At 36.2% G+C, this 14,970-nt stretch overlaps 1 protein-coding gene across 6 annotated transcripts in view; it reads left to right on the top strand.

Moving 5' to 3' along the window:
- Positions 1-14,896, top strand: part of LOC126371710 (POU domain, class 6, transcription factor 2) — a 185,295-nt gene extending 170,399 nt beyond the window's left edge. For 3 of the 6 annotated variants that reach the window (XM_050017033.1, XM_050017036.1, XM_050017032.1), the window contains 4 exons: positions 3,491-3,544; positions 4,424-4,507; positions 11,079-11,215; positions 12,108-14,896. In XM_050017033.1, the coding sequence (XP_049872990.1) occupies positions 3,491-3,544; positions 4,424-4,507; positions 11,079-11,215; positions 12,108-12,232 (400 nt within the window). In that variant the 3' untranslated portion in view covers positions 12,233-14,896. The remainder of the gene's footprint in view (positions 1-3,490; positions 3,545-4,423; positions 4,508-11,078; positions 11,216-12,107) is intronic. The other 3 variants (XM_050017034.1, XM_050017035.1, XM_050017037.1) reach the window with 3 other exon arrangements.
- The last annotated feature ends 74 nt before the right edge of the window (positions 14,897-14,970 follow it).

The following is a 14,970-nucleotide window of genomic DNA, read 5'->3' as shown; positions in this document are numbered from 1 at the left end:
AGGAAACTAACCCAATTAATAACTCGTAAGTTGTCTTCATAATTAAATATTAACAATGAATAGCCATTGTTAGAAGCTCTCGCCAGTGCTCGCTAGTTGGGCTGCGATAAAGTCTGAGTCAATCAGGGCGCTTTACGCTCATAATGTTTAATTGAATCAAATCAAATCGGGCGAAACAACGTCCTCGCAACAAATCGAATTTCGATGCAAAACGGAGTGCGAGGCAGAGGAAATTTCAATTCTCCGCCCCAGAACTGAACAGACCTCCTTCGTATAATAAAATCATTAATCGTTACTTCTGTTCCAGTTAATTAATTATCTTGCCCGTAATTACTTTTTTCGTGTAATTAAAAGAGTAGAATTCCCCTGTCTTTGTCCCGTCGTGATTTCATTTTCCATTAATTTTTCTTTCGACTCCCTTCCAATTTGGGTGTCGTGACGTCGCTACATGGTAGTTACCCCTTTGATTATGCTGGACTTAATTAATTTGCATTTTAATTAAAACATATTATTTGAGAAAAGAATGAATTTTACACTCCTTGTTTTGTTAAGGCCTCGTTTTATTTGAATGACGGCGAAATTAATAATTAAAGAGTTTCTTGAGAATATTTTTGTGATTTGAATTCAAATTGCTTAGTTGTTATACTGGAGATAATCAAAGGACTATTTCGTTCATTGTTCTAGAATTGCAAACTCTGTGAATTTTCTTAGAGAACAAAATGTTGTTGAATAGGTATTACGAAAAAGGAGTGATTTGGAAATTTTGTATATTATTTAAACGTAAGGCAAGAAATATATTTGTCAACCAAATGTGATTCGAAACACTTTCTTTTAGGCGGAATATAGCTGAAAGAAATCAAAGCAACAGTTCTTCATTTTAACGCTTATTTTATTTGCTTTTAAGTTTTTCTATACTCGGATATAAATACGCCACACTTACACCTTTTTAATTAAAAAAATATCACGACTGATGCATAAATTCCATACTTTCAATCTTTCAATCAAAATCACTGAATATTTCAATCATTTGATCTGCAATGAAATTTAATTCTTATCATGTCATGATATAAGGTATAAGTTGGTATAACCTGGATAGTCCTTTTATGACGTGACTCGTTATGTTTAAGTCAACAGGCCTGAAAACGGTGTACCACCACCTAAGAGTATTCAGTAGAAGACACAAATCATACAATTATAACTATGATAGGTTTTGCCTGTATAGATATACCAAAACTAGTTACGTAAAAAAGTATATTTTGTTTATAGAATAATAACTTATCTAACTTATGCCTAAACACTGCAGTTGGCTTTACAAGCCTAAATTTACAGCTTACCTTTTTAAAAATACTAAAAGAAAAGAAAGCTATCTCTTACTTCGACCGTCAAATAAACCGTAAACATTTTCAATGGCACAGAGTGAATTATACCAAAAGGACAGTGGTCATTGCCACTCGGAAAGTGATGCGGTGCCTTGATATCTGTAAACAATGAATTAACCATGCCCACGATCTGATGCGCCCGATTACACTTTCATATCGATGTGCGTCAGGACTAGAGTTGTCAGAGGGCAAAGGGCTAGCTAAGCATTGATATATAAGTACCATAGATAAAGCGCGTCATACAAAAATACGACGAAATTTTGACGCTAACTTAGATATACATTCTTACGCAGCGGTATATAGATTCAATAAAATTGACAAAAAATATCTTATGTAGTTACGGTCATCGTCTTAGCATCTCCAGCGCGTGGTGATTCGTAACGCGGTCGAGTTATACAAGTTCACATGTTGCCAGTTCGCCGCCTAACGCGTACTAGGGAATGTTAGAGTATACATCGTTTTACTGCTCTAACTTTTCGTCTCACTTTTTGACAGATAATGTTCAATCTACGGTTCTTGTATATCATTGTAGCTAAGTGATAAATGTTCCTATTTCTACAACCCCTAAGTTAGGTTAGCCCATCCTAAATAAACACATCAATGATGATGCAACTGCGAGGCATCTCAATTCGTATTAGTTATACAAAACTACAAGAGTAGGCTATCGCGCGCAACGCGATATAAAACGCATGCATTGCGTAATAGACGCAGATAATGGTGTCTATGTAGATAGACGTATCGTACGACTGTTGAGACGAAGCCCACGATAATGGCATAGAAAAAAGTATAATCCATAGAACGGTTTCATATCGGACGCCGCCTCACCCCCCTCTGGGTCTTACTTTAGTCTTAAATGGTCGTAAGCCGCTAAGGAGTAAGAAGGACGCGCGAACTGTCTCGCTTACACTTCGGTAAGAATAAGATTATTGTATAAAGTGTCCGGGTTGTGAAATTAGTCTGTGTATTTAGTAAGTACTAATATGTGAGCAGGTAGTGGAGAAAAAAAAGGGAAATGATGACGTTTATGTATGTTATTTATAGCTGGTAGTGACAAGTGACGTCCTTCGAAATGACTACGCAGAACGGGTCTGAAAGCCCCTGTAAAATGTAACGACGTCCCACGCAGGCATATCGGAAAAATAATCACAAATTAAAAAAAAATGCGTTCGACGTAATAATTAAAGATTTTGTCGAAGGTCTATTTGTTGATTCCACGTCATTATAATAAAGCGAGGCACCAAAAAAAAATGACTAAGGAGAACAAATGACAAGAACTTCAACAGCAGCACATATTTTAAACGATGTATTACGTTACAACTTTTGACAACACTAGTAGGTACCCGGGGTAATGTAGTTCAGAGACATGTACTGCTGTATCCCTATGCCCTTCAACCCGACACCCACTTCATTGTAATGGTAAATGGGGATATGGGAGCATTTTGAATTGAACATGTTGATGGGAATTCAATGTTGTTTTTATTTATTTTGACACAACTCAAAACACGATAAGTGGATATAGCTCTGTTCCGAACAAGTCTAATAGTTCAAATGGATATCTTATAGGGAAATATGCCTTAATGTAATCTTTTTACGTTTTAATGTAAAAAGAAATATAGAACGGGGTTTCAGAATATACATTAAATGACTAGTTGAAACGTTTCTAGTTAATACCAATTCAGGCACTCACAAACAATCTTATTTTGGTCTGACATAACCCTTAGACTAGTGTCGTCCTTCATTTAAATTAAGTTCAAGAAAGAGATAGACCTACTTATAGTCCAGTCAAGTTAATTTCCCACTTCTGGGCAATGGCGTCATCTTGGTGCGCGTGCGCCGAAAACCGTGAAAGGTGAAGGGAACTCGAAGCGTACGGTAAAAAAACAATCGAACATCTCAATTTGTAGTATTTGTCCATCATTCATTTGTAATATTATTGTTGCATTCAAAATAAAAATAGCCTTAATTATTTTTGCGGTAAGTAAATTAAAAAAAATAAGCGTGCGGCTTTACTCGTTCATGTTATTATATTTGTTTCATCAAACTGTGCAGTTCCTTGATGACGTTGTGTTCACTGGATACAACTCTAACAAGTTATTTGTTACCGTCCCCAGTGCCCTGGCTTCGCAGATGCTAGCTGCCCAGCTGTCTTCACAGCAACAAAACATGTATGTGTTTTGTTTTATTACCCATTACCTTGTACCTCCCAAATTATGTTCATTGTTACAACAAACCTCCATACATCAATGTGCTCTTAACAAAATATTTCGACAATGAAGATAACCTGGGAGATACAACACTTAAATACATTAAGCACGCTTTGACTTACTTTCAACGGCCCAGACCACATGCAGATTGTCTGTAAATCAAAATGTTTCAACGCTGTTTAATGTAATCTTATCTAGATCGACAATCGCATACCATTTGAATGTATGCCGCTCATAATTATGTGTAATTACCGGTTTTGACGTTCTTTCTTTTCCTTTTCACACGTAGTGCGTATTTGCATACGAGTAATTATAGGCGCCATGAATCACGGCGAACATTTTGATGTAAGACAACCGGCGGTCCGGTCCGGCGGCGGGACCGTCCGGCCGCCCGGCACCGCCGCCGGCGCACCGCACGAACCATGTCGATTGCGCTCCAACACCTATCGTTGCGAGAACACATTGTCTATGAAGTATTCTACTTTCCATCTAATGTAGCATGATGTATTATTTTCATTATTCTTATTTTTATTAATATTCATTTTGCGCAATAAAGCCAGGGCATTGGCATACGCTACCTTTCGTTTCTAATTGAATTCGTTGTTTTATTGTTACCGTGTTCAGTATTAATCAAACTGATTACCCCGGCAGCCTAAATTGCCTATTGTTTTTTGTTTCTCTCTATAATCATTAACGCAATGTCAATGTCCTGTGTTTACGGCTATGTTAATTTGGAAAGGAATATGTTCGCTGCGTTGAGTCCCGCGTTCAAGCTTCGTTAGCGTCGCGTATCGTTTAGGTGTAGTAAGACTCTAACATCAGAATTTATGTTCGATACAGATTTGAGAAATTGGATATAACACCAAAAAGTGCGCAGAAAATCAAACCGGTGCTCGAACGTTGGATGAAGGAAGCTGAAGAGAGGTAAATATGATTGTTTGAGTGGATTTTGTTCGTGGTTTGTGCCCGGCGTGTTCGTGAACATTTGGCCTTGCTTGCAATGACGGGGACGATATTTCTCAAATCTGGACTAACTGCCGCTTCTCAGGGCTATACTTCCGCTGTTCTAACACTACGTATATTATTACGTACTTACCGAAATTAGAAATTAAACGAAAATAGAAAATATTTTAACGTAGTGTATTGAAACGGATCTCCGATCTTTGAGGTACATTTATTTGGTAATATTTGAATAATACATTTTATAAAATAAGAAAATTTGGACAGTACTATCAATTATAAGTATTTGAAATTTATTATTTTTGCGGTAAGTAAGTATATGACTGTTTGAAATTTCGGTAAGATTTTCGCGCTTATTTTAGATAGGTAGGTACGCTGCTTTCGTTTGGTTTTATTTGCTTTCATTAGATTATTTATGCATGAAATGATATTTATGTAACGAGAATGTTCTATCAGGAGTCTTATATAAAACTTATCAATCAAACTAATGCAAGTATGAAATAAATTCGTTATGAGAACCGATATAGAATTCAAACGTTTGATAAAAAAAAAGAAAATTTCTAACACTGAAGTTTCAAACATACTATAAGCTCACGACTATATTTCCAATTGGGCTAGGCAGAAGTACAACCATCACATGATACTACTACTATAGTGTGGGTTCTGACGTGGATTACCAACCTCATCAACCCACACGATAATCACAACCTCAACCTCATAACATGATGATGAGCTTTTTGTTAGTTTCAAATATATACAGTAATATTTATGATTAACGACTGATCTGCCATACCCCATTTTCTATCTATCTACTCAGCCTGTGTCCTGCTGGGTATAGGCTTCCTCTCTTTCAGGCCATCCTTTCCGCTCCTGTACCCCATACCCAATTTTATTCTTAGAGAAATCATAACAATAAAAATCGCATGCATACATTAAATGATTCGCCCAAACACATTGTCATAAGACAGACCTTCTTTTTAACCGACTTCTAAAATGGAAGAGGTTAAACGTTGATTTCAAAGGAATATTTTACTTTCAGTCCATTGAACTGCACTTAGTGCATCAAGAGGACCCAGTAGCTTAGCATGACATTAAATTTCATAAGTAACACCAGGGGCCTGTTTTATAAAACTTACAATTGTAAATTACAACGACAATTTGGTGTTCATTACGTAGCTAATATGAAACTGCAAAATATTCGTGATCACACACTCCGCAATGTACATCAAATTGTCATTGTAATTTACAATTGTAAGTTTTATAAAACAGGCCCCAGGTGTCACTTAAGTCTTTAACCTGAAATAATGACGGCGTAAGCGCTTCTATTGGTGCTGATTCCTGTACACGCAACCTAATTTTATTTTAAGTTATACCTGACATTTTCTTATCCGCCGAAAAGGAAAGAGACGGGCAATCGACAGGCATAAAATTTATGGAACACACGTAAATTTTAGGCAGATTTTTAAAAACCCCTCCCAAAATTTGATATTGGCCAATAACCCGACAGAATTAAGTTGCAACGAAACGCGGGCGGCCATGATTGAGCTTCGTGTGACGTCACATATCACAAAATAAACAAAAAATATCTGTCAGGTTTCAAGTTATACTGTTTGACAGTTTCTTTGTTTATTGAAATGTGACCTCACTGGGCAACGTTACGTGATTAGTCCTTTTTCGCGGGAAATTAGAAAAAATAAGCGTTTGTAATTTTTTAAATACTTATTCGAAAACTGGACCCAATTCGGCTGCGAGATATCTACGTATATTACTTACCTATTTAATACATCACTGGGGAATTCTCCTTTCCTCCACCTGTTGTTGTTCGAATGATAGGTGACTTTAGCCATACAGACAGAGGGTCTTGTAATTTAATTGCTATTGTCATTTATAAAGGACAAACTAAATTACTTACAAGACGTTCTCAGTTCGAGAAATAGCGTGACCGTTTACTTTCGATTATAACGATGAAACCGTTTGTTTTATATCATTGATATAAAAACATATAAACAGCCTATATACGTCCCAGTACTGGGCACATGCCTCCCCTCTATCAACTGGAAGGGGTATGGAGCATACTCCACCACGCTACTCGACTTCGGGTTGGTGGAGGTGTTTTACGGCTAATAGCCGGGACCAACGGCTCAACGTGCTCTCCGAAGCACGGAATCATCTTACGATTTTGACAATGTCCACATAAAGAAACCCGTTACCGCGGATGTCCTGTTTACCTAGGTATATAAAATAAAATAGAATTAGTACGGTCACGAGCATTAATATGTATACACTTTGATACCATGTCACATTAACTTTTTTGACAAATTGAACTGTAAGTCTCACTAAATGTCAAATATGTTAGTGCGACAGAGTCCTAAAGTGGGTACATTATATTGCTCATGACTGTACGTATGTTCCGTTTTTTAATACACTTACAATATACAAAGTAATGAAGATATACGATTGTCTTCACTTCATTTGGTTTAAGTTAAACATTTATCTTATCAATTTAAATGTCTCTTCATTCAAAGTGCATTGCATTCAAATGTATGTGCGTATGGCTGCGTCAATGGAGAACATTGCATAACTTTATCATCCTTCAAAACATGTTACTTTTGTGAATAAATCGTTACTCGTCGTCATCTCCCTACTTCGAATCCCGATGGGGACTTAAAAAAAGTACTTTGTGATCCCTAGTTTGGTTAGAACATTCCAGGCGGATCGCCTGATTGTTCGAAAGTAAGATGACTTGTGCTTCGGAAGGCACGTTAAGCCGTTGGTCCCTGTTACTACTTAGTGATGTAAGTAACTACTTAGTCGTTATATGAGCCATCGGGGCCTTTGGCGCCTGACACCAGGGTTGATGAGGTTTGTAATCCACCTCACAACCCACACGATAGAAAAAGAATCTACCTAGCGTTATCTCGTATTCACGAGGTCCGCTTATCTAAGCTGAGCATTTGACAGGTCCAAATTTTATAGAAGCGACTGCCTGTCTGACCTTCCAAACCACGAAAGGAAAACCAGTCCAATACTAGGCTTGGTCACATACTTCCGAAACGCATTTCAACTAGTTTCACAAGTATTTATATAAAGTTTAACAAACATAAACCATTATTCTGACTATGTTTAGGTATATTTCTTTTTTTCTCCGAGGCGACGTCCAAAGAGAAGCCCTGAACTGAGTAATTAGACTAGTGAAAACCCTACTTTTCCCGTTTACCTGACCTTAAAACAACAATATACCATCTGCAATTGGGTCGTTTCCTAGGTCAAAGATAAATTATGAAATTCTGATTGCTAAATAAAGACATTTTCTATTTAACTTATTTCTGAATTTTAATAAAGAAAAATGCGACATTTTGTCACGTTTTTCTTTGACGTCACAGGTTGCTTTTTCATACAAGTTCCATAGTAATTTCGTGTTTTGTCGTTTAGTAAAAAGTAACTGACTTGACTAGTTGGAAACTACCATATTGGTTATACAATATACATAACAGACTAAGCTAATAATAGCTGTTTCTTTCAATCTCGTGTGATTGAAAGAGAAACAGAACCCCGATGCAGACCCCGCCGGTGTTGTCGCCGATTTCCCTCTTTCAACGGTCATCGCTATCGGCCCATTAGGTGTCATTAATTCTTTCAAATTGAGGAGCTCGGTGGCGCAGCGGTCAACGCGCTCGGTCGGCGATTGTTGAAGTTAAGCAACTTTCGCAAAGGCCGGTCATAGGATGGGTGACCACAAAAAAAAAGTTTTCATCTCGAACTCCTCCGTGCTTCGGAAGGCACGTTAAGCCGTTGGTCCCGGCTGCATTAGCAGTCGTTAATAACCACCAATCCGCACTGGGCCCGCGTGGTGGTTTAAGGTCCAATCTCCCTATCCATCCATAGGGAAGGCCCGTGACCCAGCAGTGGGGACGTTAATGGGCTGGTGATGATGATAGTGATGAATTCTTTCAAATATAATCCTCTCAGACGCCGTCAGCCGAGGTTCGCGCCCAACTGGGCACCCTCAAGACTGTTGTCTTAAATTTTGTACCGGGTGGGAGCCCTCAAGGCTCCTTATTTGTCCGGCCAAGTAGTTAATGCCATTTGCGGCAAATCTACAATACGTCACGTTAAAAAAGTTTACTTTTTAACGAGTATTAAAAGATTTGATTGTGTTTGATGTCATAAAAAAGAATGTGACTAGCAGTAGGGCGTAATATAAACTATTTATGCTTAGCTTTTTTTATATTACCAAAAAAACAACATCTCAATGAAATTGTTACCACGCGGGGACATATCGGACTTTACATTTCGCTTAAACCTTCACTTATTTTCTTTCGAACAAGCGATTTTTACAGAGTTCCTCCGTCAACTTGGCAACGTAAATAAATTCGAATAACATTTACTCGCTATCGAGTGCTCGTCCTTAGCATTTCGAATCATTAAAATGCATTATCTGAATGCAACGGGACGGTCTTAACATTGCAAATGATGCAATTTGCAATCGCTCCCCTCCGTGGTAATTTTTAACGAGGCACCCTGTTAACGATACTCCTTGAATTTATATTCGTACTGCTCTGGTTTCCTTCTACTATTGTCTTGGATATTAAAATCTACGAATGTAACGTGCTGTAACATAATGAAGGAAGAGACCAACCCGATCTTTACTTACCAAACGTTGGGTTGTGGATACTTCAACGACTGAGTGAAATATTGTGTTCAACTTCTGTGCAAGTCACTTTATACCAATCTTCACTTCCCAAGCGTTGAGGTGTGGATGTTACTTCACCGACTGACTGAAATATTGTAATCAGCTTTGAACATACTCGTAACGTAGGCTTGTAGAGCCATGTAACGTTGGGTGCCTTCCAATATTTATTTATACCCAAAAACAAAGATAAAAGATGCATATTATTATGTCAGTTATTCATGAAATTAGAAGGTTGAACGAGAGCAACTCTGTACAGCGCCATCTATATTTTGGAACGTAGCTTAGAAAGTCCCTTATTTGTAAAATAGTTATTTTAATAGTGTTGGAATCATCACTATTATCGATAAAATTAGGTACCTACACTTTTACGTACGTTCCTCTACACAACACAACAGTATTATTCATTTGTTAAAATTGGGTAGTTTTCTAGGTCAGAAATAAATTATGAAATTCTGATTACTAAATAAAAACAGATCTAAAAGTTGTAGAAAACGTTTTATTTTTCGTATTGAACTTATTTATGAATTTTAATAAAGAATAATGTAATAATTAGTGTGACCTTTTGTCACGTTTTTCTGTGACGTCACAGGTTGCTTTTTCCTATAAATTTCACAGTAACTTAATGTTTTGACGTTTAGTAAAAAGTAACTGATTTGACTAGTTGGAAACTACCCTATGTAGGTTTAGTAAAATAAAACTAATACCTGAAATTCTATTGGCTAAAAAATAAATTTCTAGCGCACGTTATATAAATAGGAATAATGAATTTGTAATAATTATTTAGACCTCAGGCTTTAAGTAAAATGGTATAAGAATACGCCAATCCACTATAGCAGACGAGAAAGTAAGCTACCGTTACACAAATAGTAGATAGCTGTAACGGTCATTTAGTTTGAAAGAGTAGGTGTACTTTACCTACTTAAAAATAAAGTTTATTATTTATAAGTACCTTATTTAACGTAGCATGATTAGAGTGGCATATCTCCCGTCTCTTTCGCACTAGGCGATGTACTATATCTCTGCCCTGTTTTTTTTTATTACCTAATAAATTACACGTACAGTGGCCCCGATCCCCGCACACACATCCCAATTTTATTTTAAGTTATACCTGTCGTTTTCTTATCCGCCGAATAGGAAAGGGATGGATGATTGACGACTGTTAATTTTAAAATCAATGAATAACCCGGGCGAATAAAATAGGCATCTCACTCATATCCAATCCGTCTCTCGTGTGCTGTCAACTTAATTCTGTTGGGGTTTTGGCCAATGTAAAACGATAGAAGGTTTTTTTTTTCAAATTTCTGCCAAAAGTTGACCTAGCTTGTTCCCTTTTTATGCCTGTCGATCACCCGTCCCTTTCCTTTTCAGCGGATAAGAAAATGACATAAGAGAATCAGCATCATTGGTTTTCAAACATCGCTAAACCTAAACAGTTCCCAGTTCTAATCATGCTTCGTTGAATGTTGCATAATCCTATCCTTATAGAGAAAACTACGTATTCTCCTTGATTTGATTCCGGATAAAAATTGAGAATTTTTGACCTCGATTCCAACTACCGTATGTATTGCGAGGTTTTGTTGACAAAAATAACATCTGAATGTGATTTTTCAAAATGGCGCTTGCGTGGTTTTTCAGTATAAAGCGACAATATTATTTGTACTCTAGCGCTCGAGCATTTCTAAGACCCATGGTAACCATTTCCATAATGTTGGTAACAATGCTCTTTTTCTTATCCCCGATTGTTCCACTGCTGCGCAAAGGCCACTTTTTAAATGTTCCTTTTCTCCTTAACCTGAGCTTTCTCTCTCTTTAATTAACGTCGTATTTTGTATAATTTTCCAGGTATGCGTCAGGTCAGAACCACCTGACCGACTTCATCGGTATGGAGCCGAGCAAGAAGCGCAAGCGACGCACCTCCTTCACGCCGCAAGCTCTAGAACTACTCAACGCGCACTTTGAGAGGAACACGCATCCATCAGGTAAAATAAAACATTTATATTATACCATGAGTTCATGGATTTGGATCATAATTTCCCACATTCCCGACTAATGCATTTTCGGAAGTATGACCTAACCTGTATTAGGATAGATTTCCCTTCGCGCGTTGACAGGTCAGACAGGCAGTCGCATCTGTAAAAAACCGGACCTGTCAAGTTTTCAGGTTAGGTAAGCGGACCCTGTGAAAATCAGGACAATGCTAAGGAGATGATCGCTATTTTAATATCACGTGATTTCCATGATGTACACGGTTTATCACAATAGGCTCTATTACATGGGACTTAAACATAGCTGGTGAGGACTGGACGGTCCGCCGGAAGTCCGTGTTACTCTATGAGAGTGGATGTGTATATTATACACCTCTACCTACCCCTTCGGGGATACAGGCGTGATGCAATGTTGTGTTCAGTTATACGAGGGACCCGGAAAAACGTACATTGACGGTATGTTCTTAAAAAAGTTTAGTACGGTCTACTCTGAACCAGCGCGTGTGAACGATTGATGGATTACTTTACTCTTTTTATTATACACATTAATACATGATTAATGACAAAAATAAACACAGGTACAAAAGGTGGACTTATCTCTAAAAGACATGCATGGATGCGGGGGAAGGAAGAAATATGTCAGGATCGATAATTTCATAATCTCTGCTTACCCCGTTGGGAAAAAGTCGCTCAGGATACACCAGCCCTCCTGAAGAGCTGGTCAGCTCTAAAGACGATGCCATTATGGCTTGTCGACAGTTACAGTAGCAGGTGATCTCAGCTCAGAAAGATATGACCATATTTCTGTCATAGAACTGTCTAACCCTCGAAACTTTGAGCATCGTTCTTTGTTATATAAATTAATATTTCATTTTTTCATTTCCAGGCACAGAAATCACTGGACTTGCTCACCAGCTGGGCTATGAGCGCGAAGTCATCAGAATATGGTTCTGCAACAAACGACAGGCCCTCAAGAACACAGTCCGAATGATGTCCAAAGGAATGGTTTAATTGCCTAAAAAAAATAATCTAAATCTTGCCATCACAATAGTCCGATATTTCTACTCAAATAGTGATGTCCAATCAATAATATTGATATCGATGGTTTCACTAAAACTGCACACGTAATCGTGATAATAATTTTCAAATTCACAATATAATTTGCACCGTAGAATCTCATTGAAAGTATTGTTTAATTCGATAATAAACTAAACTAAATTCAAAGATCCATCGAGGAAATACGTGGAGAAGTATTAAGTTCTTTGTAATTCGATGTAAAGTTAAAATAAATTTTGACTGAAATTACTGTCTTGTAGTTTAAAGTGGTACAATTGGAATGTTGTAGTTTAAGGTAGGTGTTTAGTACAAAAGTAAGGTAACTGTCTCGGGCGCGAGTCATTCAAAATAAATGTTTCAGTCCAAAAGTTTAGACTCGAAACAGTTCCACATTGTGAAGACTCGAATGTTCACCAAAAGGTGTTGTAGACGAACGTGTCCACTGAATGTTGGTGTGAACTTACAAATAGTACGTTAATTTGGCGAACTGTGGGTATTCCTAGTATAGCCCTTTTTGTAAAAATATTGCATTTTGTAAATAAGTACAACCTTTTAGTCGCGTATTCACTGCTGAACTTATATAGATTTTGTTGCGAGTATTCCAAGTTCTTGCTTCAAATACTATAATGAGTTTCTAAAATACGTTTTTAAGGGAATCTCTCCTAATTAAACATTTAATTTTTTGACAAAGTCAGTATAAATGTATGACTACATTTAAAAAAATGCGGTTTAGAGTATGAGCAGCCTATATCATACTAAATAATAAAAAAGAAAAACCTTAAAAAGGCTTTCAAAATTGTGTACCGCTTGCAGTGAGTACGCATTGTATCCCTCGGCATAATGTATGTAGTTGGTACATTAATTTATTGAAATACTCTTGAGTTGTTTCGTTCTACCTAGCGAATGTTGCACTATAGATCTAGGATAATATTGATATTATGGTAGTTACTCTGTCGTCAATCTTAGTAGCCTACTGAGATTTTTTTAAACTAGTAGGATTTTGTTATTTCATAGATAGGTATAAACGACAATGTATAGAATATAAATTCTACTTGGTAAACTGTAAATATTGTTTCAGCTATTTTTATTTCAGTAAAATGTATTATTAGTTTTATGAATAAATATTATTTTATAGCTTGTGAAACTTTTTATAAGTAGGTATTCAAGTTGGATTTTGTGGCGACATTAACAAATCAGTTCGATTACGAAATACATTGCATTTTCCTTTCGGTAAATTATCTCAATTAATGATAAAATGCAAGTAACAGGGGGTCTGTATTGAAACATTTACGTATCACGCGTGTTTTTTGAGAAGTCATTACTGTTATATTGAAAAAAAAAAACTAAAAAATTGCCTCGCATTTGGAAATGTAGATTTTGAAATATTATACACGTAGATTTCCAAAAAATCTTAAAAATTGTCGTTATTGTATAATTATGTTAGTGTGTGGACTACTCAGAAAACATGCGCTGTTTAAATATGTTTTACCTATCAAGATTAAGTTCCTTTTAGTCAGTGAAGTCGTAAAATATTGTTTACTTACTATGGAAATGATTATTGGAACTTTTCGAGAATTTTAAATACCTAGATAACCATCTCATGTTTGTATAAAATTCCTCTTACAGCTCTCATATTTCTTAGAACTGTGTACATAATTTAGTTAGAAGGTTTTCAATCTAAGGCCTACTGTTAACTGTATTGCCCATAGATTAAGGTGTAATTTAACGTATGTTAATGACCAATGAAAACCAACTTGTGATCATTAATATTTGTACTGTTACCTACTACTTAACAAGAGTCGTTAAAAAATAATATTATAAAATTGAACATATTTTTCGGCTGTTGAAAAATTGTAAATACAATATTAAGGATAATAAAAAAAAACTATTTGGATTAATATTTAGGAACAAATGGAAAAAATATTATCAAAATTTATATTTTCAAAAATTATTACAAGTGCAAAAAATGGTGTATTTAAAAGGGATGTTTGGCCATAATCAAAATTTTTCACGGAAGTGGTTTTTTATCGACTATAGCACAACACTACACAACACAAGCAGTACGGTAAACAGTTAATAAAAAAAAATGTGCAATGCGATGGTGCAAGTAATTGTACTTACGGAATCAGGTTTTTCATACTAACACTAAGCCGTAAGTAGTCGTCTATTTTATTCTATATAGTAGATACTTAACTCCGTGTTGTATTTATATTTAAAAAGTGACAGAAGTATTAAATATATTAAATGTGCTCTACAAAAGAAAAATGAAAAACCTGTTTCCCTACAAACACTAGTGTAATAGAACGAAGTTGATAAGTACAAATGATAATTTATCTACTATAAAGCTGCTAGTCCCGTTAATATTAAAATAATTATATAATATTACATGGCAAAATCGCGTTGCACCCAGGTTTTCATGATTCACATGTATCTATAATATTAAAATAGTCTAATATAAAAGTCTACACATAACATAATGTCAGCTGTAACACATATTCAAACCAAACTGTAACAGTATGTAATAGCGTATTAATTTTTCTTCCTGTAATGGTACCGATTGATCGACTATGGCTGCTGGTTCATGAAGAGATGCAGAATAAAGGCAGATAACTGTTTGAATGCTTGTTTTATTGTTTACTTGCCTGATCGATGGAAAAAGTAAGATAGTATAGTACCGTGCTATGGAGGGCACA

The sequence above is a fragment of the Pectinophora gossypiella genome, chromosome 13 (genome assembly GCF_024362695.1).
Source record: "Pectinophora gossypiella chromosome 13, ilPecGoss1.1, whole genome shotgun sequence".
In the NCBI taxonomy this organism is placed as follows: domain Eukaryota; kingdom Metazoa; phylum Arthropoda; class Insecta; order Lepidoptera; family Gelechiidae; genus Pectinophora; species Pectinophora gossypiella.
Note: the sequence above shows the minus strand (reverse complement) of the source record. Positions and strands in the feature narration are given on the sequence as shown.